Raw genomic sequence first — 24,220 nt, 5'->3', positions numbered from 1 at the left:
TTTGGAAGTGCAGCTGACATGGAAACCTGCCCAGGCCTATAGCAGAATCGCAGCAGCCTCTGGGGGAAAGCAGAGCTCCTGACCCTGCTTCCTTGGACAATGCACAGGAACCCAGGTGTGGCTGCGGTCATCTGGTCTACTTTCCAGGCTCCAAGAAGGGCCGAGCCCAACTCCTCCCAGACAGGGAGGTTTTCACCCTATTTTGAAGGCATCACCTCCCCCATTGCCCCCCCCCCCCAGACACTCACCTATTCCAGTAATAACAACCTGTGGAAATTCCTCCTTCTGCCTAGCTGACATCTATTTTGCTGCAAGGAAGCCTGCTCTCTCTTGCTGTTTCTAGGAAGGAAGGTCAGTCTACAGCCATCTTATGGACTACCTCCTTGGCATAACTCCCTGCTGTCTCCTCTGTCCCAGCTCACCCACCAGTTTCTCTATCTCTTTATCTCTGGGCACCTACTCTGTGCCAGGCAGCAAGCATCCCAAGACGGACTCCATTCTCACAATCACATGGTGGTCTTAGGTGGGGAGAGAGGCAAGGGGGAGGGAGCAGGAGACAGAAGGATGCATTTATGACAAGTGGTATTTGCTAAAATGGAGCTATGGACAAAGTCTTTGGGAGCAGAGCCAACAGCAACAAGCTCACCTCTGAGCTTGGCCATTAAGGCCAAGTAAGTCATTCCCTGGATGAAAAAAGAGGGCAAAGGGTATTCTAAGCAGAGGGAAGACCGTGAATGTAGACCAGAGGATCTGAAAGGGCCTGCTCCCTGGGGAACAGAAACCACTAGAAGGAGTTTGAACCCTGTTTTCCAGTCTAGAGGCAGCAGGCCGCTGAAGCCCGTGTTAAGCCAAGGGTATTAACCCTGGTCAGCTTCGAGCCACAGAAGGGAACCCTGGAGACAGTACAGGCTGGGCTGGGAAGAGAGTGGGAGTCTGCTGTGGTGATTCAGGCAATAGAGAAAGCCAGTTAAGGAGGAGTGGCACTTACTTAAGCCATTTTCAAAGTAACACTTAAAAAATAAAACTTATGCCGACTGGGGCGCCTGGGTGGCTCAGTCTGTTAAGCGTCTGCCTTCAGCTCAGGTCGTGACCCCAGGGTCCTGGGATAGAGTCCCACATCGGGCTCCCTGCTCAGCGGGGAGCCTGCTTCTCCCTCTGCCCCTCCCCCTGCTCATGCTCTCTATCAAATAAATAAATAAAGTCTTAAAAAAATAATATGGCCAATCTCATTTAAAAATAATAATAAATAAATAAATCTTACACCTACTTATTATACCAAACCTGGCAAAGAAGGACAAAAATAATGAAGAAAAGAACTATCACCAGTAAAATTTCTTTCCAGTCCTTTTTCTGTGCAACTGTATCCACACAAAGCAGTGATTGTACTATATGTACAGCTCCGTAGCGCTTTCATCACTTTCATTACTCAACACGATAGCACAAGTTACCCAAGTTGTGAAAATTCTACTATGTTTGCTAACAGCATTATATTCACCTGTATAGATTCACGAAGCATAATTCACTTAGCCATTATCCTATTTGGGGACATTTAGTGTGTGCCCATGTTTTTACTACAGTAAACATTTTTTTTTAATTTCTTTTTTAGATTTTTTTTAAAGGCTTAATTTATTTATTTGACAGAGAGAGAGCAAACATAAACAAAGGGAGGGGCAGGCAGAGGGAGAGGGAGATGGGGAACTCGATCCCAGGACCCTGGGATCATGACCTGAGCCGAAGGCAGACGCTTAACCAACTGAGCCACCCAGGCGCCCCTGCAGTAAACATTTTTGTACATAAACGTTGTCCATTCTACCTGATTATCTCCTTAGCATAGGTTCCCAATGATGGCATTATTGGGCCAAGGCTGTGAGTGTTTTTAATTCCCGAAGCAGACTTCTAAACTGTTCTTTTTTTAGAGAGAGGGAGAGAGTGCGTGCAAGCAGGGAGGGAGTGACGTGCAGAGGGGGAGAGAGAATCTCAAGCAGGCTCCAGGCTCAGGACAGAGCCTGACGTGGGGCGATCTCACTCATGATCCTGAGACCATGACCTGAGCCAAAATCAAGAGTCTGATGCTTAACCAACAGAGCCACCCAGGCGTCCCTCTAAACTGTTCTTTAAAATGGTTTGTGCTGATTGCACCCCCTCTAATCACAGATGAGCCTTCCTGGAGGGGCAATCTGAAGGGGCCAGTCTTCCTCTTCACCATTTTGATGACACCTTTCCAGGGGGCAGAACATGTCACCCCTTGCACCCTTGGGCACAGACCAGGAGCCTGTCTCTCTCCCCTTCATCATTTCCTCAAAGCCAACACTCCCCAGACTAATGATGAGTAAGAGCAGATATGGTTTGCTTTAACTTCTTAGAAAGAACTCGTTTCTGGGATAGGGCGGCAGGTCCAGGATTATTCCAAGTGAGCCACATGTCACTGCTGCTCGGAAGATCGGGGCTGGCATGAGTCACAGCCTAAGCAGCTGTTCATGATCCAGGAGGCTTTCCCTATGGCTGAAGCCACAGCACCGGCTGGATTTCTGGGAGACTCCCTGGTTCTGTCCTGTTATTGCTAAAGTATTCTGATGCTGGTCAGACCACAAACTTGCCAATGTTCGTAAAGCAGTCTGACGTGAATATATTCATGCACACATGCAGCTGTGAGCGGACACGTCTCTGTGCGTGCCAGATGGGAGTCTGGGCCTAATAACCACAAGGGAATGATCGCACAGGGCCTGGCTCGTTACAAACATTTTAATGTATATGATCTCATCTCGAGAGCTGGTGTGGTTAGGGGGAAGAGCACAGGCTTTGCAACAAGATATATACAGGGTTGTGACTTTGGCCAAGTTTCGCCGTCTCTAAGAGCCCTGCCTTCCTCCTTTGTGAAATGGGAGTTGTGCCCTCATTTTGCAGGGATCAGTGACACAGTCCATAGAAAAATGGAGCTTTCCAAAGGCTCCCCACCTCCCCAAAGATTTTTAAAATTCCACCTCTAGTCTAAAGCTCTGTGAACCTTAAGCTCTCTAACTGATGGAGAGGCCACGGCTTACCTTCAGAGTAAGCTCTTCTTACACCTGCTTCAAGGCTGTTCCTACTACAATATGCTTCCTCATGTTGCCCTCCAAGTCCAGTTCTTTGGGAAGAGGAAGGGGTTTGAAAATTTTTTCCACGTGTGATAAGAAGTTCCAGCTATGGCCTTCTTTCCTACTCAGGGAAACAAGATGGCGCAGAGGAAGGGGCAACACAAGCAAAGATCTTCTGGACTTCAATCACATTCCATCCTAAATCTGGCCCCTCTCCCACCTGGATACTAAAGTGCTATCTCCCGAAATGTATTATTTCTCAGCTAGGCCTGACCCTGGGTCTCCTTGAGCTGATTTACTAAGCTTTGGAAAAATAAATAATAGAGTCGCCCACTTGCTTCCTTCTTTCGGAGACATGTTTGGTCTCTGGGGAGACTTTGCAGTGGACGACCTCGCTGGCCCGTTCATTTTCGGAAGAAGGCCCTTCTGTCTAGAGGCAGGATCCTAACGTGGTTTATATTCTCTTTCTATTTCAGGCCCCATGGATTTCCTTTAATCTAGAAATTAGGAAAACACTTAGGGTTGGGGTTTTTTGTTTTTTTTTCTGTTGTTTTTTTAAATGGTTGTTTAGGGTTATTTAATTCATACCCTGTTACTCAATCCAGCATTCCTTCCCCTGGCCTAAGCCATCTGGTTTGTGTTCATTGTGAAACATGATAGTGGGATATTAAGCTTTTGAAAATTTGGGCAGGAAAAGGGGCGGGGGAGGGGGCTCTATCTTGCAAAAGTGGTAGCATTTTCTCCATCTTTCCTGACCCACAAATGGAGTTGGAAGAACTTTAGCTTTGGCTGGATGGTGATTTACTTGCGCCATTGCATTTGTCGACAAAGGCTGCAAGCTTGTGAGTCTCAGCTGCAGCTGGAACCTGAACTCGACGGGTCCCACCTACCAAAGAAACTTCAGAGGAAGATGTTTCCCGTCTGGATCCTGCATCGCAAGCTGCTCTGTAAGATCACATCCTGGCCTCTGCATCAGGAGCAAACTTTAAAGTTCACGGAAGTTTTGACTCCTACAGCTGTGGAGTTGCCTCAAGAAGTTTTCTCATCGGGTGATTTTCTTTTTTCTTTCCTTTGTTTCTTTTTTAAAAATTAATTTACTTAAGTAATCTCTAGTCCCAATGTGGGGCTTGAACCCACGACCCCGAGATCAAGAGTCGCACGCTCCTCTGAGTGAGCCAGCCAGGTGCCCCTCATCTGGTGATTTTCTAAATCTAGGGTATAAACAAGCACCACGGGGCCATGATGGAATTTTCAGAGCTTCATAGGGAAGGAAAAATAGAAATGATGCAATATGTACGGTGTAAAACGAAATAAGAGTCAAAGACTTAGAATGGCACCCCGCATCGAGTTAGCACTCAGGACAGGTTAGTTGCTGTAGACAGAGCTGTCCTTGGACGGCTGTCATTTTATCTTTTTGTTATTCTTGTTGTTGTTGAAATGCCATTTCTTTTTAGGAACAATTTTAACAGCAGGATGGTAGTTTGTATTTTTGTTTCCTATCTTTAGCCATATTTGAAAAGTGGGCCCCAATGTTGTGTCCAAATTTATTTTGGTCCCTGAAATCTAAAAGTCTGAGAAACACTGATTTAGGCATGCCTATACTTTCCAATCAAATTTTGTCTGATCTGTCAATGAATTCCTTTTCGAGTGACCTGAAGGAAACTTAACCCCCTTTCCACATCTGTCTATAAGAACAGAGACCTCTGGACAAGGAATTAGATGGGGGATCCATGAGTACCACAGCTCTGTAGAGTTCTTTCCAAGGTCGAGATTGACCAAATGGGACCCCAGTTGCTGAGACCTACACCCCATTGCTCCGAAGTATTCTCTCCCCTTCTACGACCTGCTCTTCTGGCTCATTTGCACCTGCTGGAACCACTGGAGGCAGGAGCTATGTCTCCCTTGAGAGATAGCCTCCCCAGTGACAGCGATTGATTTCCCTCTGTAGGTCAAGCCCATCAAGCCAAGCCTCACCTTTGCTTAGAATTAACAGACTATGCGGGGCGCCTGGGTGGCGCAGTCGTTAAGCGTCTGCCTTCGACTCAGGGTGTGATCCCAGCATTCTGGGATCGAGCCCCACATCAGGCTCCTCTGCTAGGAGCCTGCTTCTTCCTCTCCCACTCTCCCTGCTTGTGTTCCCTCTCTCGCTGGCTATCTCTCTCTCTGTCAAATAAACAAATAAAATATTTTTAAAAAAAAGAATTAACAGAGTATGTAAAGAAGACAGCACATGTATCCCCTTGGCTCTATTTATACCACACAAGTGAGAATCACCATTGTGGGTGTAATACTTCACGTGTGACATCTGGTGTAACATACATCCAGCTCTGAGTCCTGCCCATTGCAGAGCAGCACAGCTGTTCCCAGAAGTTTAGGGCAGGTGGATCATTCATTCATTTGTTCAGCAAGTATGGTTGCGTACCATGGGTAAGATACAGCAGGGGATACAAAGATGGATCAAACCAGGATCATGCCTTCAAAGAGCTTAGAGTGAAAGAAGACGTGTGTGAACAATTATATTTCAAAGGGTAGAAGATGCTTGCTGGCAAAATGGAAAGTTTATGGCAGTCTAGAGCAGACAGAAATTGCTTCAACTAGAGGGAATGAGGACAATCTTAAGGTAAAGATAGTATTCGAGCCATTTCAGCCCTCTTCCATCTTTGCATTCAGAACCCTTCCCTGGAAATCCTCACTGCTGTGGGGTGTTTTGCTTCCTTTGATGCAGTGTGTATTGGGGATGGGGGTTCAGGAGGCAGGGACAAGGGTGGGGAAGATGGGAGGTAGACACTGACCCTGTGGATCCTGTCTTCTGTGTCTCCTCTTGGAGGCTCTGGTGGGTCATCTCATTCTTGCTGAACTGAGAACTCTGAAATTTGAGACCTGAGCTGGAAAACCAGTCCCACTGGGATCGATTTTATTGAATTTTTCAGCCCCAAGAACTTGATGGTTAATTTTTGCTTGAACCCAAATGGAAGATACATAGGAATCTAGAGAAGCCAAACAGGGCTGGAAATGTGGGCTCTGGATCAAAATAAATCAGAAAACTACAAGGTAGCATGGAGGCCTAAGACGCTGAAGGATCCTACCCCATCTGGACCTTCTGGGTCTACACCTTCCCCAAGGCTTGCTAGGGATTGGAGATGAGTTTTCATCTTGTCCTTGCCTCCTGAACTCCCACCCCAATACACACTGCATCAAAGGGACCAAAACACCCCAAAGTAGTGATTTCCAGGGAAGGGCTCTGAATGCAAAGACAGAGGCTTGCTCTAAGACGGCTAAAATGGCTTTCACCTACTGCCCTCCCCCATGGCGATCAGACCCTCAAAAATTCATTACTAGGGCGGCCATCTTTTTGGATTTATAACATATATTTAAGATATCTTGATTATGGTGATGGTTTCATGGGCATATACATATGCCAAAATCTAACAAACTGTAGACTTTAAATATGAGCAGTTTATTGTATGTTTAGTATATTTCAATAATTGAGGCTGGGGGTTTGTAAGTACTTAGGACTGATGTCAAATGACCTCCCCAGAGGGGCGCCTAGGTGGCATAGTTGGTCGAGTGTCCGACTCTTGATTTCAGTTCAGGTCATGATCTCAGGGTCATGGGATCAAGCCCCGAGTCACGCTCTGTGCACAGTGTGGAGTCTGCTTGAGATTTTCTCTCTCCCTCTTGCTCTGTCCCTCCTCCTGCTCTCTTTCAAATAAATAAATAAATAAATAAATAAATAAATAAATAAAATCTTAATAAACAAAAACAAAAACAAAAAACCCCACAAACTTCCCTAGAGCAACGCCCTCAATAGCTCCAGACCCCACTCTCCTGCACAGATCAGGGTCCCCTGACGGCTCTGTTCAACACTAAGTCTGTAGGGGAGGCCAAGCGTGCCAACACAATACAGATAGTAACGATGGGAGAACAGCCAAATTCGCGTCATTTCCCACTCAGATTCCCACTGTCCTCATTCCGTGCCTTCGCCCCAGCCTTCTCTGTCATTTTCACAGCCTAGGAGACCCAGGCTCAAATCCTAGCTCGCTGTCACTTACTAATTGAGTGACATGGAACAAATTACTTCTCTGGGTTTCAGCATCTCGAATATCTATAAAATGGAGAGATCTTAGGGCTCTTATGGAGATTAATTCAGTCTACATATTGGGTGCCTGGCGCATGTCATGACTTCAGTTAATGATGGTTAGCCCTACTATTATAATAACTAGGGGGAAGAGTTCAAGGAAACTGGAGGGTTTGTTTCAGAAAGAGCAGAGCAGGAGGGGAGACATACATGACAAGACCTTCTTCAGCTATGCACGGGGCTTTGGGGTAGGAGGAAGATGTGTGGCCATAACATAGGAGAAAGGACATTGTCTCTGCAGCTTATTGGCTGTGCGTCTTGGGACCGGCCCCTTAAACCCCTCCCTCCGAGCTGCAGTTTCTGTATTTGGTTTAGGGGTTTTTTTCCGGGTTTTTTTTAAAGATTTTATTTATTTATTTATATGACAGAGAGCGAAAGAGAGAGAGCGAGCACAAGCAAGGAGAAGGGCAGGCAGAGGTAGAGGGAGAAGCGGGCTCCCCGCTGAGCAAGGAACCTGATGCAGGACTCGGTCCCAGGGTTCTGGAATTGTGACCTGAGTCAAAGGCAGACGCTTAACCAACTGAGCGACCCAGGCATCCCCGCAGTGTCTGTATTTGTAAAGTGGGGATTGATACTGCGTACTTCAGGGTGTGGTTGTGAGTAGTGCGGGAGGTGACACGTATATGAAAATGTCTAGCTCAGTGCCCATCACAGATGAATGCTTTTAAAACATCACTTTATAAAGTGAAGGGCCCTTTACTTGCAAGGCCATTGTGGCCGTTATTAATCTTCATAGCCTCGGTTGGGGGCAGTTTCCAGGAAGGCTGACTCCAGCTCAGAGGAGAAAGTCCTTCCCAGTGGGAATCACTATCTCAGAGTGGAAGCATTGGTAAGTATTGACCTTCCTGTTGTTTGCTCCAATGAAGGACAGATGCTGATTTTCCAGATAGGGATTTCTGCTGGGTGGAAGCTGGAGCAGACAGATATAAACGTTTTCAACAGGTTTCCATTTAATCTTGTGTGTCAGGAGGGAAGGAACAGGGAAGGGTGGGGGTAGGGAGAGGGTACACAAACGAGCTGATGTTCCTTCTAAAAGCTACTATCGTGGCAAACCCTACAGCAGCCCCAGGAAACATGGTAAGTCCGAGAGAAGGGCACTTCTCTTCCCATGAGGCAGAGTGAGTGGTAGTAGGTGTGCTGGAGATCACACCTCGAGGCTGGGTGTGTTAGGAGGAGGTTTGGAGGTTCTGGGGGAAACCACTCTTGTCTCTCAAAGCAAAAACGGGCATGGCCTGTCACGGGAAGGCCAGCAGCAACCAAGCTGGCTGTGGTCAGCTGCGACAGCGGCCAGTATCATGTGCCCTCTTTGCAATCTCTAATTCAGGTGGCTGTATTCTTGCAAACCAGTCTTTGAAGATGTGTACGTGCTTCCAAATCCCTGGGGTTGGTGAGCCGCTGGACGAGCCTGGGGCTAGCAGTGGGGACCCTGGGCTTGAGTCCCAGCTCTGCTATTAACTATCCATATGATCAGAAAGCCACGTAACCTCTGCAAGCCTCAGTTTCTCTCCTTCCATCTCTCCCTTCCTTCCTGAGCAGTATTTTCCACAGACCAGCAGCGCTGGCTGGGAACTTGGAAACGGAGCCTGAGCCCACCACTACCCCCCCCATCACCACCAGATCTACTAAAGCAAAGTTGCATTTTAAAAAGATCCCCAAGTGATTCATAAGCACCTGAAAGTCTGATAAATACTGGCTTAGAGGACTTGAATAGTACTTAATGTATGGTACCAGCTTTATGGTCAAACTGCCTGGGGCCAAATCCTAACTTCATGGTTCACAAGCTCCGCAACCTTCAGCAAGAGCTCAACCTCTGTAGGGTCCCATGTTCTCCTCTGTAAAATGGGATCCTGATAGGACCTACTCGGTAGAGTGGCTATGAGGATTAAATGCAAAAATATATGCAACGATCTTTGCACATAACAGGAGCTCATAAATGACTTTTGGCTTCTATAAACTTTCTCTGCTGCTAGGCATGCCGCACAGGAAACAGCACATGTGTTAGTTCGTCACACCTGTCCTGAGCATGTGGCTCTGTTCTTAGCATGCAGGATACAGAAGTCACTGACACAGGCAAAGCCCAGACTCTTGCAGAAATGAACAAGAGGCAAGTGCATGAACGGAGGTACGAAGAATATGTCAGACTGTGATAAATGTGAGGGAGAAAATATAACAGGGGAATGTGAAAGTGAGCAGGCAGAGCTCTGGTTAGACCAGGGAGGGTGGCTGGGGCTCAGGAAAGGCCTCGCTGAGGCGATATTGCCCTAAAACCTGGAAGGCAAGGAGCCAGCCTTGCAAAACTCAGGGGAAGGTCATGCCCGGGGGAGGGAAGAACAGAATGCAAAGACCTTGAGCCTGCAGTGAACCTTGGCATCTCGGGGACAGAGGCCTGGGCAGGGTCAGACTGTGTGGGGCCCATTCTAGTGCAAGGGAAAGCAGTAGGGGCCCAGCCAGAGCAGCGGCAGGGAGCCTGGGGGGGTCTGGGGCCGAGGGGGCCCAGGTGAGAACAACAGGAATCACTTGGGGCTGCAGCTTCCCACAAAGAAATGTCACAGAGCCCTCCACCTGCAGAGCTGGAAGTACCCAGAAATCTCCCCTCTTGCAGGGTGAAAATTGAGGCCCAGAAAGTGGGTTGCTCAAGGTCACTTCTCAACACCACCCGAGGAAGGCCCCCAAATTGGCCTGTAAACTAATGTGTGTTATTTCCAGAATCAGTAAGAACAACTATTTCACATGGGTCTCTGCCCGCATCACGTGTCCCTTCCCCCCTCCTCCTCTGCCCCAGGCTCTGCCTGTCCGCCTCCGGCCCCCTCCCCAAGGCCCCGTCCCCAAGGCCCCCAGAGGCAATGCCTTCAAGTCACTATGTGTTCACCTCACATTACACACATTCTTGCTCCACTGTTGGCTGAAGTAAGACCTCACCCCTTAATGACTACCCTTTTCCAAAACTCCACTTCCGGTCTGTACCAAGCATTTCCAGTTTGGCATTTAATTACCTTCTGCCCATCATCTTTCACCATTCTGTTCTCTCTCAGTCTGGTTCCCCTCACCAGACCTTGATGAGCGGGGTCTTGGGTCACATACGGGTCCATCTCCACCCACGGAACCAAGCACACAAGGGTTGCTCCATAATGGAAATCTGCATCTTCTCTAAAATCCACCCACAACCAATCCCTTCGAGATCCCAGGGAAAACAACACACACAGAGGAAATTGTTACACAACCAGCCAACCCAGGTCAGAGACATGTCTCCCTCTTACAAGAGAAGCGACGGTTTGCTTTCTTGGTGTCAGGGTGGGATTAATATCACAGCAGAAATCAGCTTTGTCTGAAACAGCTCTAATTGAACAGATGAACACATTCATCTCCAGGCCTGCCTGTCACCTGTCACTCCGTCCCTGGGGCTGCCCTTATTTCAGGGTCTCTACTGGGTGTGTGACTTGGAATAGAGAGAAAGATGGCAACTGTGGGTTATGCTTCTTTGAGTCAGAGCCGCTCTGCCAGCCCAGAGAGACAGATGTCTTTTCCTCCCTTGCCGGGGGGCCTGTGATTGAACGTCTGACAAGTTTGAAAGCACAAAGATTACAGAAGATAACACGCCACCACCATCACCCTGAGGACTTGAACCATGGCTTTGACTCAGGTTTACTCTGAGAAAAGCCAGGGTCTAGAGAAGCTGTTGGGAGACAGGAGGAGCGGGCACCCGCCTGCTCTCCTGGAGGACAGACTCAATCATTCTTGTTTGCAAAGCTGGGTTCAGCTCTTGCAACGAGGAGCCGGGCACCTAACGGGGAAACACAGACACGGGTTCAGAATAGCGCTTTTGCAGGCTCCTTATTGCTCCAATAACTAGGTGCCGAGAGCCTGCTGCTTGCCACACGTGGCTCCGTGAGAGGCTGTGCCCCTGTACTTTTATTTCGTGTGTCTGAGTCCCCGGCCCCAGGAGCCTAACCTGCTGCTGTCCACGCAGCGTGCACTGTGGTTAATATGCTGCCTGCTCCCAACAGCACCACCCTCTCCCCAGTCCAAGGGAGGGCGAGTCTGGGAAACTTCGGAGCCTCGATAAGAACATCATCATTTCACAGACAGAAGAGCTTAACCATGAATCCCGTCGTGCCCATTCAGCATCAAGACACTCTCCAGCCTTTCACCCCAACTGGGTCACGTATGGGACCGCTGACTCCTTTCTTCCTCAACGTATAAGCCTGAGTCTTGTGTGTCAACGCCCATCCCCTGAGGTTATAGCCAAGCTTTTCCCAGGGCGGATAATTCAGGTGCGCATCTTCCATTTGCCCAACTCCTGTCAAAGACGCCTTAGGTCCTGCTCTATCGCTTCTTAGATGTTTCTTATGTTCTGTGGGGATCTTGCATAGGTCCTACAGAGTCCGGTTCAGTGGGTCTGGGGTGGGGCCTGAGCTTCTGCCTCCTGTGAGAACACTGTTGCTATAGTCTAAGGACCACACTCTGAGTAGCAAGATGGCTGACCAGTAGAATGGTCTTCGTGCGACCGTCACGGTTTTAGCACTGAAAATCCTGTGTTCTGTGGCTGAGAAACCCCTCAGTCCCGGGCAAATCAGGATGGTCAGTCACCGTACATCTTAAATCTCGAGCATTCCCAGAGTAGAGAGCAGCCATATCTGGCAACGATCGTTCACTAAACGCGCTCATGTTCGGTGAGCTGCGGTGGCCATGGGAACACCGAGGACGCGGTGGGGGCAGTGAAGAGTCCTGCTGAGTGCTGTGGGCTGCGGCTGCCACTCGTAAGGGAGCTCCCGGTCCTTCGGAGGAGCGGGATGGGCAATGATTTGGGGGCCAGGAGAACTGGCTTCCCGTTCTGGTTCTGCTACTAACTAGGGAGAATTTCTTAACCTCTGATCTTTTTTTTTTTTTTTTTAAAGATTTTATCAAAGAGAGGGAGAGAGAGCACAAGCATGGGGGGCAGCAGGCAGAGGGAGAAGCATGCTCCCCACTGAGCGTGATTCCAGGACTCTGGGATCATGACCTGAGCTGAAGGCAGACACTTAACCAACTGAGCCACCCAGGCGTCCCCCTCTGATCCTTTTCTATAAAATAGAGGCTGACAATATCTGCCTCACGATGCTGGCATGAAGAGCTAACATATGCATAAGCCCTAAGCCCAGAAATAAAGGAAAAGAAAAGAAAAGAAAAGAAAAGAAAAGAAAAGAAAAGAAAAGAAAAGAAAAGAAAAGGAAAAGAAAAGAAAAATATCTTTAAATCCCACCAATGCTTTCATCATCGTTAACTGACTCATCTTTTGCACGCCCTGCCTCAGTGATACTGTGCTTATTAATGATATGCAGGGTAAATCGGCCAAGACAGTGGAGAAAGGAAACAAGACTTTTAACTCTACGTACCCAGGAAGGAGCCATTCACCCCCAGAGGGCCTAAAAGGGGCGAGGGAATGAGCTGGTCAGCATGGCTGGGTTGGCCTTCTCCACTAATGAAGCTAAAAGTTCAGATTATGCTGGAAGGAAAAGCCACATGTTCCCCAAATTATTACAGTACATGGAAAATAAATCACCAAAGTGTAAAAGGCCTGAACAGCTCCAGGCTCCCCACCACCAGATGTAAAGCAGAGCATTTTCGGGGTGTCTCGCCACCTCCCACCTATGGACCTGCTCACCACACAGCTCTGACCATCCCCTTCCAAAGAGAGGACATAGGTCCTTTTCGGGAGCAGCTGAGTGTGGTCGGCCCCCCAGGGGGTAGGGTTTGGAGGCATGCTGGACAGGCCACTCTACCTGCAAATATTTCCACCACCTTCTGTTCCACACCTAAGATGACCCTTTCCTTGTTGGGATCTTTTTGATGATAACGAATCCTCATTAAAGACACTCTGGAAAGAGGTCACATCTTTACTTTTATCAGCTCACATTTTACATTCATTAACTTTTTCATTCCTAAGTTTGTTCGCTCATTCATCCATTTTCCAAGTATCGACTGAGTGCCAGCCACCGGGCTTGGTATCGCAGACAGTACGATAGCGTCCCCTGTTCGCCATCCCACAGCACGACGGAGAGCCCCCGACTACCATATGACGTGGCGTAGCTGCTCCAATGAGGGCAACGAGGTGCCATGGGAGTGCAGACGGGCGAGCCACGCTCTCTGCCTGGGACAATCCGGGGAGCCTTTGCGGATGAGACGATGGTGGAGCCTGTGGTCTAGAAGGGCAGGTGGGCGCCAAGCAGAGGGAAAGGGGTGCAGAGGCAGCCGGGCAAAGGGAAACGTGCGGCCGACGGCATGGAGGTGCTGACCAGCAAGGTGTGAGGCCCGAGGGTGGCCCAGGGCACAGTGCCATTAGCTTAGGACCCGTGGACAGCAGAACCTCTCAGGAGGGCTTCTTTGCGGAGGGTGTGGGTGTGAATTTGGAGACGGGGGATGGGGAAAGGAAGGAAAGAGGTACACACCAACGATGAGCTTTACAGAGTTCACGCTTGTGTTGTCTTTTTCTCTATCTTTCTGTGTGTTTGTCCCTGTCTCTCCGTCTCTGTCTCTATGTGTGTTTCTCTCTCTGTCTTCTTTCTCTCTGTGTCTCTCTGTGTCTCTCTGTTTCTCTGTCTTCATTTTGTCTCTATCTTTCTATGTTTCTGCCTCTGTGTCTCTGTTTCTGTCTCTCCTTCTGTCCTCTCTGCATCGGTCTCTCTGTCTCTCTCTGTGTGTCTCTCTCTGTCTCTGTCTCTCCCTCTGTCTCATCTCTCTAAAACCGTCTCTCTCTCTGTATGCATGTCTCTCCCTCTGTGTCTCTCTGTCATTAAGTGCCAGATCTGAGAGCAGGACATATTGGGCCCAAAGAGAGAGAGAAAGAGCGAGGGGAAGGTCAGGCTAAGGTGGCAGGCATGTGAGGGGCTGTTGCTGGATTCCTCAGGGCTTGGCAAGCTGCAGGACTCCGGGAACAGGGAGTGAGAGGCAGTGGAGCAGAGAGGGTGGCTGTGGAGAGGTGGCCCCGTTTCCTCCTCTCCTCCTTTGCAGGGCGGAGAGGAAAAGGGGGGAGCCTGCCGCACTTGGCTATTGGCTGGGGCAGTCCGGGGGATGGAACTCCACCAGAGGGAAGCAGATGGAGAGCAGGCCTCGGCTGGAAACCCAGACTCTACCTGCCTGGCCCAGGGATCATTCTGAGTGGGAATTCTAGGTCTGCAGAAATCTGGGACACTCGGCTTCGCCCTGTTTAATGAAGAGGGATGTCACAGTCTCTGCTGTTCAGGTCAGTGGAAAAAACAGACATTTTGCTTCTCACCTTGAGGTTTTCCTGTCCTCCCAAATTTAAAAAGGAAATATAACTCAACACGTCTTGACTGTGGGTTTTGGGCGCACCACAGTCTAATTTTGGTCAGGACAAATGACTGCCTGAAAAGGGGAGAATGCAGGGACTTACGCCTCTCCTAAGGCCACATCCTCAAAGACCAGGTGTACCTTGGTCCCTGAGCGACCTCCTGTCTGTGCATCGCGACACAGATGCTAGCCATCTGTCTCTTCACTCCCGTCTTCCCCAGATCAGTGCTGAAGCAGGAGGCAGACAGCACATACAACAGAACACCTGACCTCTTAAGTCTCACCTTTCTGATCTGTAAAACGGGGATAATTCCTGCCTCACCGGCTGTTGTGAGGATACAAGAAATTACATGTACGGAAGTCCCTAGCACCATGCCAAGGACATAGCAGATATTCAATAAAACATGACTTGACACGGAAAGCAGAAATGAGGCATGCCGTGTTGGCCTGGCCGGGGCAGCCGGAGTTGGCCCAGGCATCCGGGAACATGCAGCGGGGAGGGCAGAGCCTGGGAGGAGGGTCCACGCCAACACACCGGCCCGGCAGCCTGCAGACACTCTGCCCAGCGGGGTAAGGAAGGGCACCTCTCGCCCAGGGCTCAGTGACACAAAACGTTACTCTCCCAGAGCAGTTGCGGGCAGTCAGTTGGGGCCCAGATGGAGTGTGTGCACCTCTTGGGGTCCCAGAGCTGGGCGACATTTCCCGAAGGACCTCCAGGAACTTGTCTGCGGGGCACAGGAGCAGCCGTGGCTGAATCTCTAAAGGCTGGCCTGGCTGACCTGGCGTCCGCTGACTTCAGGCTGAATGTGCCCATGTCGTCCCCATCCCCGTGCACTGACCCTCTCCCAGCAAGGATGCTCACGGTCAAAACCACAGCCATTTGTTTATTTTGTACCAAGCAAGGCACCGAGACTCCTTACATGCGTTACCTCATTTAACTGCCATGACAAACGTATGACGTTGTTATTAGAGGCAGGGACTAGGGAGAAAAGTAAGGCCGGAAAGTGAAGGTCACACAATCCCGAAGTGGGGGTCTGAGGACCCCGGGGCCCAGCTGCACTGCTGGTCCACATGGAAGTCTCCTCTGCTTCCCCCGCTCTTCCCTTGAAGAGTGATTAGAAATAATAGGAACTGTCACTGGAAGTAATGAGAAGTGACAGAGGCTGGGTTAGAGGCTCATGGCTCCAAGTCTGAACCACCCCGACAAACCGAAGCCTAAATTTAAACAACGGAGTCACAAAGCAATTTCCCCCTCTGAGAGTTGATTTCCCCGCCCTCCCACCAAGAAAAGGAAGACTACGGCAGGGGCTGAGTCTCTGCTCAATACAATGCATTTCTTTTGGAACAGGAAAGTCCCTCTCGGCTTGATCCCATTCGCTTTCCATGTGGACAAATACCAATTACAGCCCTGGGTGAGCAGACCGCCATTCTTCATTAAGAGATCCCAAGTCATCGATATATTTCTTTCTCTTTTTCTTTTCTTAACATCCCCTGAGGGATGCAGAAAGTGGAGGAAGCTATGTCGCTGGCAGGTTGTGATGAAGAATGAGACCGTAATTTTCAAAAGGCAAGGACATCGGGAGGTTCCATCCCTCCAGGAAGCACCTGGCTGAATGCCAAGGACACACACCACTTAAATATCCTTTCTGATGATGATGGGGGCGACCCATCAACCCACTAGCTGTTTACTTAGCACCAGCCTCCTGACTTGCAAGTGTGGTGAGGGGCAGAGGAACATCAGGCCCAGTCCCCGAAGACCTACAGAGAAGAAATACCCTATTTCCACAAGACGGCTCGTCATTAAGCTCCTTCTTCCTTGGGACTCCTAGAAAATCTTGGTACTTTCCTCGATGCTAGCTAGCACTTCCATCAATCTGTAATTCCCTGTTCAGGCATATGTCGCCCCCACTGGGCTGAGTGCTTAGATGGTAGAAACAGTGCCTTTCGTATTAATGGAGTCTCGGAGCCTAGGACCGGGCCTGAGCCACACAAGGCATCTCCCTTCCACGACTGTTTCGTGAGTCTGTGGATGAGGTAGAAATTGTGTACACGTGTAAGGGAGGCCGACGAGCAGCTGCCGTCCACGAAGCCGTGTGAGCTCAGAGACGCTGCTCTGTAAACACCAAGAGGCCAGTGGCTTAGCTTAGCTTTTCTATTTCTACGCCTTCCTCCGGCTCCTCTCTTTTCTCTTCCCCTGTCGCCTTTCCGACCAGAACTCTCCAGATCTCCCTTACTGCCGCCTCACTTCAGAAAAACCCATATTCCGCACTGAGTGGGGAACCATTCTAAAGATGGCTGTTGCCCCTTTTCTCTTCCCCGTGGCAGGAAGGAAACCGCTCTCTCCCCTGCTTTCTACTGAAACGAAGCAGCCTTCGAGCTTATCGCCCCCAGACTCTGGCTGCTGCTAGCTAGACACACAGCAATCAGCCGACTGTCACCAACAACATAAAGGTTGTTTGACTTCAGCATTCCTTCCCACTTCGGTCTATATGGTGCCAAAGGAAATAAACTTTTATTTTTCCAGAATCCAGACACTTAGGAAGTTCAGATAACTAGATTTTTTTTTTCTACAGTCTGCATTCTTTTGGGGCAGGGAGGTGGGGAGCAAAGACGTGAAAATTGCTGGAAACAGGAATTTACCTAGAAAAGCGACATATAGGGCAAGTCCAGGTCTCCCCCCCCCCCCCCCCCCCAGTCTCAGGACTGTGTGCTAATAAGGATAGCTCGTGAATCCGACCCCACAGCAGGACAAGGCCTCCACAATAACCTTGAGTACTACAAGAAGAGCTAGTAATCCCTGTAAGATATAGGCAGGAATTCTAAGTCATAAACAATAGTCATTAACCCAAACCAACCCGATTAATCATTTGAATGGGGTAGGGGAAGGGGGTAGGTGATAAATGTTCTCCCTGAGTTTTCCACCATGGGATTTATCATTTGGCATCCTATAAACAAAGTCTGTCTCTGCTTCTTGGTAACACAGAAGCCTTGATTTCAGAACTATGTCCCTCCTGGGAAATGAAAACCAAATGGTCTTTGGGATCTTAAGTGCTGGGATGGTGTCCTGGCTCAGCTGTTTACTAACAGGGTAACCTTGAGAAACTTACTTGATTTCTCTAAGCCTCAGTTTAGTTATCTGAAAAATGGCACCATAATGACATTTACCCTCAAAGGGTGATTTAAGGATGGGGTAAAGTATGTTAATATGCTTTGCAAATTGCTAAACCCCCGCAAATGTTAGACATGAATTCTATTGTCGGAATAATCCTACCCATATAATCCTCTCTCAGGTATGACAAATAACCTAATAATACACAATTCATATTTTAAAACCTAACCGCAACTTCAAAACCATGCGAGGAACTCATTAAACCGTACACTTAATAGGTGTACTTTATTATATGTGAATTATGTCTTAATTTTAAAAATTGAGGGAAATGCTTAATGCTTGCAAATCACACGTTAGGCCCTCTACACAGAAGTCTACCCAAGTGTCCATGCCTGGGCCTGCTATGTGGGTAGCTCTGCTTAGGATGAGGTCCTGCAGGTGAATATTTCAGTTACTAAACTTCGGGGGCATAGGTCTCTAATCATCCACCCTGACCTTCAGTGACGCTCCCTGGCTAGCAGGCTACAGTACCTTTCCACTACTGCTCTCTTCACATGAGGTAGCTGGCCCTTCTAGATTTATAATCATATACAACCAATCGTCATGAGTGGACGGTGCCTGAAAATAATCAGATAATCCTGGCAACACCCATGAGTTCCTAAACACAGCCACATCTAGACCAACCAGCAAATTCTCAGAATTAAAAAAAAAAAATCAGAAAATGTTAGTGGTATAAGGAAACAAAGAGATAACCTTAGTCTAATTATCTCATTTTACAGAGAAAGAAATTAAGGCTCAGGATAACCGAGCAAAGTTATGAAGGAGCTAGAGCTATTGGTTTAACCATTCTATTCCTTGCAGACACACAAAGACCTTTGGGACTTTGGGCATAATCCCCCTTTTCCTGAATACACCAGACATTCTACAAGGCACTGTAGAAGTTTCCAGGATTTCCACTTAGGATGGCTAAATTGAAATGTTACGACATCTGCCCTATTTTTCAGACAATTTCTCAACATAAAAACCAATGCCAATTACTCAGCATTTAGCTCGTGTAGCTGAAGCATCTCAAGAGCCATTGTGATCTTAGAGCTCAACGACATGAACCGAAAAGGAAGGAGAGACATTTCCTATCTCAAGAATGTGCGAAAGGACAGATTATGGAATTAGGGTTCTAGTCACGGTCCTTCTACGAAGCTAGCTGTTTAACTTCAGCCAAATCCCTCTGAACTTTGGTTCCTTCTTCATCATAAAAAAAGGGGTAGGAAAAAAAACGGGGGGGTAGGTTTAGATCAAGGATTTACTTGGGTAGGAAGGGCAACAGGAGGTCATTGAATCCCTAGAAGTTCTAGACAACATATATGTGTGTTTTTCTAAGAAGTGGTTTCGTGGTTTTCATCAGATTCTCAGTGGGGTCTGTGATTCCAAATTTTATAACCTTCGATTTTTGGATAGTCTTTTAGCTTTCCCCCAGTTCTGATAGTCGTTGACTCCACCTTTTAAGAATGTCTGTCTAGTTCATTACCATTAGGTACATTCATGAAATACACTCATCTATACACCGCCCAGCTGAGTACGAGACAAAAAGAGGATGAGACAAGGCATGAGCCTACTGGGAATGTATCGTTATTATGACCATCATCATTAATGTGGGAAGATGAAGGTAGAGCATGGAATCCTACTGAGACCTGTCACTGAACTACGGACCAATGGACTATGCAGTCAAGCCTTTCTCAAACTCATTTTCTGGGAAACAAATCTCCTTCCCCACCCTGGCAGAAATTCCAGTGAAGAAGTCTATTGTGAATCTGGTAATAATGAACTTGCCATAACAAAATAAGTTAAGGTAACAAATATATTATCTGGTCCCTGTCCATGTAATGTTCTGTGCATAAAATTTTTTTAAGTGGTACTCGTCCTGTTTGCATTAATGGACAAGAAAGCCCCAAAGAAACTTGAGTTAAAACTGGGCTCCTCAAGGGGCCCCTGGGTGGTGCAGTCAGTTAAGCATCAAATTCTTGGTTTTGGCTCAAATTAAAATCTCAGGGTCATGAGATCCAGCCCCGTGTGGGGCTCCACGCTCAGCATGGAGTCTGCTTGCGAGTCTCTCTCCCTCCCATTTGTGCGTGCTCACTCACTCTCTCTCTCTCTCAAATCAATCAATCAAACACACACACACACACACACACACACACACACACACAACTGGCTTCCTCACAATTCTGTCATTCCACAGAGTAATAATCCTCCCCAACTTTCACCTCTCTTGAACTTAAGTGTTCCAAATGTTTCAAAAATCCGATTATCTTAACAAATAGCCCACAGCTTTCGGTCTACACAAGGCACAGAAGGTGGTATACAGTTGAATGAGTCAGGACCCTGTCTGCATGGAGCCTGGGTTCTCACTAGGGCATGAGACAAGCATTTGGATCACCATCACGCGAAGCCACATAACAGAAAGGCTACTGTGATTCAAAAGATGGAAAGTACACCCTGGGTGGGAGGAATCATGGACGGGCATATGAAGAGAGTGGAATTTGGGGTGAGGTCTGGAGGGTGAACACGATTTTGACCTGCAGGGGCAGAGTGTAAGAGGGCATCTTTGGTGGAGGGATTATCATAAACAAAAGCATAGAATCAGAAAGAAGCATGGGGCATGTTTAAGGCACAGGAAAGAATCCCGATTCCCTGCTGAGTCGCCTGGGGTGGGAGGAGAGGAGTTGTGATGGACACTGTGTGACATCTTTAACGTGAGAATGAAGTGTTTGTACTCAGTGTTATAAGCAATGGAGATTTCCAAAGGTTTTTGAAGGCAGGGACTAAGGTCAAAGAATTATAGAAATTTTGAATTAAAGGTCTCCTCACCTCTGTTTTAGGGACAAGAGTCAGAACAAGAACCCAGAAAGTTTACCGGATTCCTAAGTCCAAATTCCTTGCATTATACCAGCTGCCTCACAAGGTCACTCTGGTAGCAGTGTGTAGGATGGAGAAGAGAATTCAGGCAGGAAACCAATATGGCAGCCATTATGGGAGTCTAAGTGAGAATTTAAGGTGGAATAATGAGGACCTGAGCATGCGGGGTGGCAGGTGGTCAGAGGAGAGGGACTGGGGTTGGGGGAGCCCATGAAGTATCCCTTTTCTTTCCTCCATGGAACTCAGAGCATTACTTGTTCATTCACATTAGAGAGGTGTGGCATTTGATTTCACTCACTGGCAGGTCCAGAAAGCATGAAGTCAACTGGCCTACCCTCGCTCAGATTATGAACTCTTAGCCCTCCCAACTCCCCTTTAATACTGTGCATTCTCTAGAAAAAAAGAGGCCAGAAATCATGTCAGCAGTGATCATAAGCAGCCCTGGAACTACTCCTTTAAGGAATAGAAGTAGACGATTTTAGGATTCAGACAACTCTGAGGATTTTCTTTCTGGCTTTGCTAGAGTGCCAGGCATTCCATGGCTCAAAACCACTTAGCAAATAAGCTTCATCCAGCCCACGGGAGTGCTTCCCTAGGGGCTTCTGACCCGTGAAGGAATGTCAGGCCTCGAGGGGTCCCTTAGAGTGTTTTTCCCCTCAGTGGCTGGTCTCTGGACCACCAGCATCACTCAGGTCTCCTGTCTTGTCCCTCTTCCAGACCCCTCAGCTCATCAACTCTGTGACTTTGTACTTGAACTGGGATGTCAGGAGTCTGAGTACGTCTGACAAAGAACACAGACGTGGCAAAAGCTGAACAGTAGGTGTGAACGACAAACATCGAGTTGTGCAGAATGCTAAGTCTGTAGTCTACTTTTTCTCTTCCACACGGCCTTTCGTTTGCACTAATTTTATAAGGACAGAACCAACAAAGGAATCATGAGAGGGAGCTTCTAGGGTAACAAGACTATCGGCCCAACAGATTGTTTTCTTACCAGAGGAATGGTCATACACAACAGGCACTCAGTGAAGAGGGGACCGCGAATCAACATCTTTTGACGCTTGTTTTGTCAGCTCGTCTTTCTCATGAACTAAGAAGCTATTATCGAGTCCAGCCAGTGGATTTCAACTGACCGCGCGGGACAAAAGTCACTTTTCACTTTCCACTGTCAACTGTGCCCCAATGGTCCTGGTATAGAGCCGGGGTTCAACCACGCTTAGCTGAGTTTCCGATCCCTTCCCCAGACCCCTCCTTGAGGGCAGATTCACCCTGACATCTCACCCTCCAGGAAGAGGGCTAAACTGGATTTCACTCCAAAGAGCATCTGTAAGTCCTTCTGTAGTGACAGAAAGCTGCATACCGGGCGGTTTAGCAAGCAGTCTCTCGAGGCAAACAACCTACATTCAAATCCCATCTCTGTTAATCATGAGCTTGTGGCCTTGAGCAAGTTATCTGACCTCTTTACACCTTGATTTCTTCAGCTGTGAAGCGGGGAAAATAACCGTGCGTAGCCCATAGGATTGGCGTGAAGGGTAAATGAGTTAACAAGACAGTTCATATCAAGTGCTCAGCATAGGTACTGAAAGGATTCCAGCTGTTTTTAATAAGGGGGTTCTGAAGTTTGAGTCTAGTGAACATCTGGTGATCCACAGCTTAGGGGCAGAGGCCGGTAAAGGTGACAAAAGTGGCATCCAGCTATGCCAGCTGTGCACAGGAGCAGGACTGCAATACTTGGCCGGTATCGGAAGGAGCTGAGAAGGTACTGGCCCCACCTGCCCTACTTGAGCCAACAGTTTAGGCTAATCCACCCTTTTTATTCCTCCACCTGGGTGATGACCGACCTGACGCTGGCCTAGAAAGGCATGCTTGGGGCCTAGTCAGGTTGTAAGTTTAAAAACAAAAGAGAGAGAGCTCCAGAAATCCACGTCAGGGTGCTTTTTCAGTGCTTCCTCACTTTGGTGTGGAGGGGTTTTCTAGACATCAGGCCCTGTCACACCCCTGGTGTTTCAGGCTGTCAGAGCTACAAGGGATCTCGGAACCATCTAATTTGCTTGCTTTGGAGCTAAGCAAACGGAAGGCTCGGGGAGTGAGTTGTCCAGGATCACCGAGCTGGTCAGCTCAAAACCAGGGCTCGTTCTCAGGAGGTCTGGTGTCCTGGGCCATGTTCACTCGACTACACCCAACTGGCTTTGGTCTTCTGAACCCTGGCTAACTTTACATCCTGTCCCCAGGGAGCCCCCCACGCTGGTGCCTCTCATGGCTTTTCTCAGGCTCTCCTGCCTGCCTCCACCGCCCCTGGCGCGCCTCAGACACCCCTGGGCTTCCTGCCGGTTCTTGTCCACGCACATCCTCGATGCTATTGTCTTGCCCTGTCCTGCAAACCTGCCTGCTTCCAGCCCAAGTGAGAATGTGCCCCAGGGCCCCTGAGCTTTCAGGAGTCCCGCGTGGGTGACACCCACGTGGGCACCCCGAAAGCTCTTCCCTTTGCCCCAGAACCTGTTTCTCTCTGTCCTTCTCTTCCACTCCATTTTTTTGTCTTCCTGACACTCCGCCGCTCCACCTCCCTCAGTCTTGCGCTTCTGCTTCATATTCCCGTTCCCCTCTTTCCTCTCGAGCTCCCAACCCCTCCGGCTTCTCCCTCTTCTTGCCCTGCCTGGGTCATTTCCCCGGGTCCCGGTCCTGCCTGCGCTCTGGCCTTTCCCGTCCCCACCTTTCGGTCTCCTCCGTCTCTTCCTCCCTTCCCTCGCGCCTCCCCTCCAACACATCTGTTTCTAATCTGAGCCCTCGAGGCGTCTGTTTGAAACAAAAAAGCTCCCCCCACCCTCAGGAACCTGGCACAGAAATTCCTGAAGAAACCTTCCTCCCTCCCCCAATTCTCCCATTTCCCCCAGATACTCCCGAAACTAAACACCAGCCCCCCCACCCCGCCAACCCCTCCACCCCAGACGGTTCGCGGCCCAAGTCCACCAGGAAACACCCCCAGCCCCCAGGCTGCTCCCGGGCCCAGATGTGTGCGGCGTTGTCGATGGCCGCCTGGGCGGGCCTCGGCTGCCAGATGTGCGCCTCCGGAGCGCCAAGCAGGCACCGAGCCGCCCGCTCTCCCCGGGGAAGGGCGTTCGGAGCCCGGGGCCGCCCGGCGGGTCTCCCGCGCTCGCGAGCACTCACCTAGCCAGAGGAGGAGGAGGGGGCGGCTCATCCCGATGCCCGGGTGCGGGCACCTCCCCGCTCAGCCGCTGCTGGGCTCCGGGGCGGCGGGGCGCAGCCGACGGACCTCGGACAAGCTGGGCGCGGCGCCTCGGGGTGCGCGCGGGGCGGCTGCGGCCATGTGCCGGCGCGGGAGCCCGCCCCGCGCCCAGTCCCCGCGCCCCCCGCCCCCCGGCGCAGAGGGGGCTTCCAGCGCTCGCCCCGCAGCTCGCGCCCAGACGGGAGCGGAGACCAGGGTCGGGGAGGGAAGGGCCAGGCGGAAAGACGCTACCGCTTCGCGGAACACTTTTCCCTGTTTGGAAAGAAAAAGAAGTGAAGAAAGAGAGAAGGGTAAAAAAAAAAAAAAAAAAGAGTGAGCTGGAACCACATGGTCGCCTCCCACCGGCAGCCCCTCCCTCGCCCCCCCCCGCGCCCCCGCCCCCGCCCGCCCTGGCAGCGCTGGGCCCGCCGCCTGGCCCGCGGGCCGGGAGGGCAGGGGGCCGGGCCGCACCGGCTGGA

At 49.4% G+C, this 24,220-nt stretch overlaps 1 protein-coding gene across 1 annotated transcript in view; it reads right to left on the bottom strand.

The window, feature by feature from the left end:
* The window catches only part of LOC103662282 (CXADR like membrane protein), a 94,610-nt gene extending 70,753 nt beyond the window's left edge, over nt 1–23,857 (bottom strand). Inside the window, 1 exon segment of the mRNA XM_040631105.1 lies at nt 23,684–23,857. Coding sequence (XP_040487039.1) covers nt 23,684–23,714 — 31 coding nt within the window. The 5' untranslated portion in view covers nt 23,715–23,857.
* Nucleotides 23,858–24,220: the final 363 nt, after the last annotated feature.

This window comes from Ursus maritimus, unplaced genomic scaffold (assembly GCF_017311325.1).
Source record: "Ursus maritimus isolate PB19 unplaced genomic scaffold, ASM1731132v1 scaffold_16, whole genome shotgun sequence".
Lineage (NCBI taxonomy): Eukaryota > Metazoa > Chordata > Mammalia > Carnivora > Ursidae > Ursus > Ursus maritimus.
This window is presented reverse-complemented; position numbering and strand designations above follow the sequence as displayed.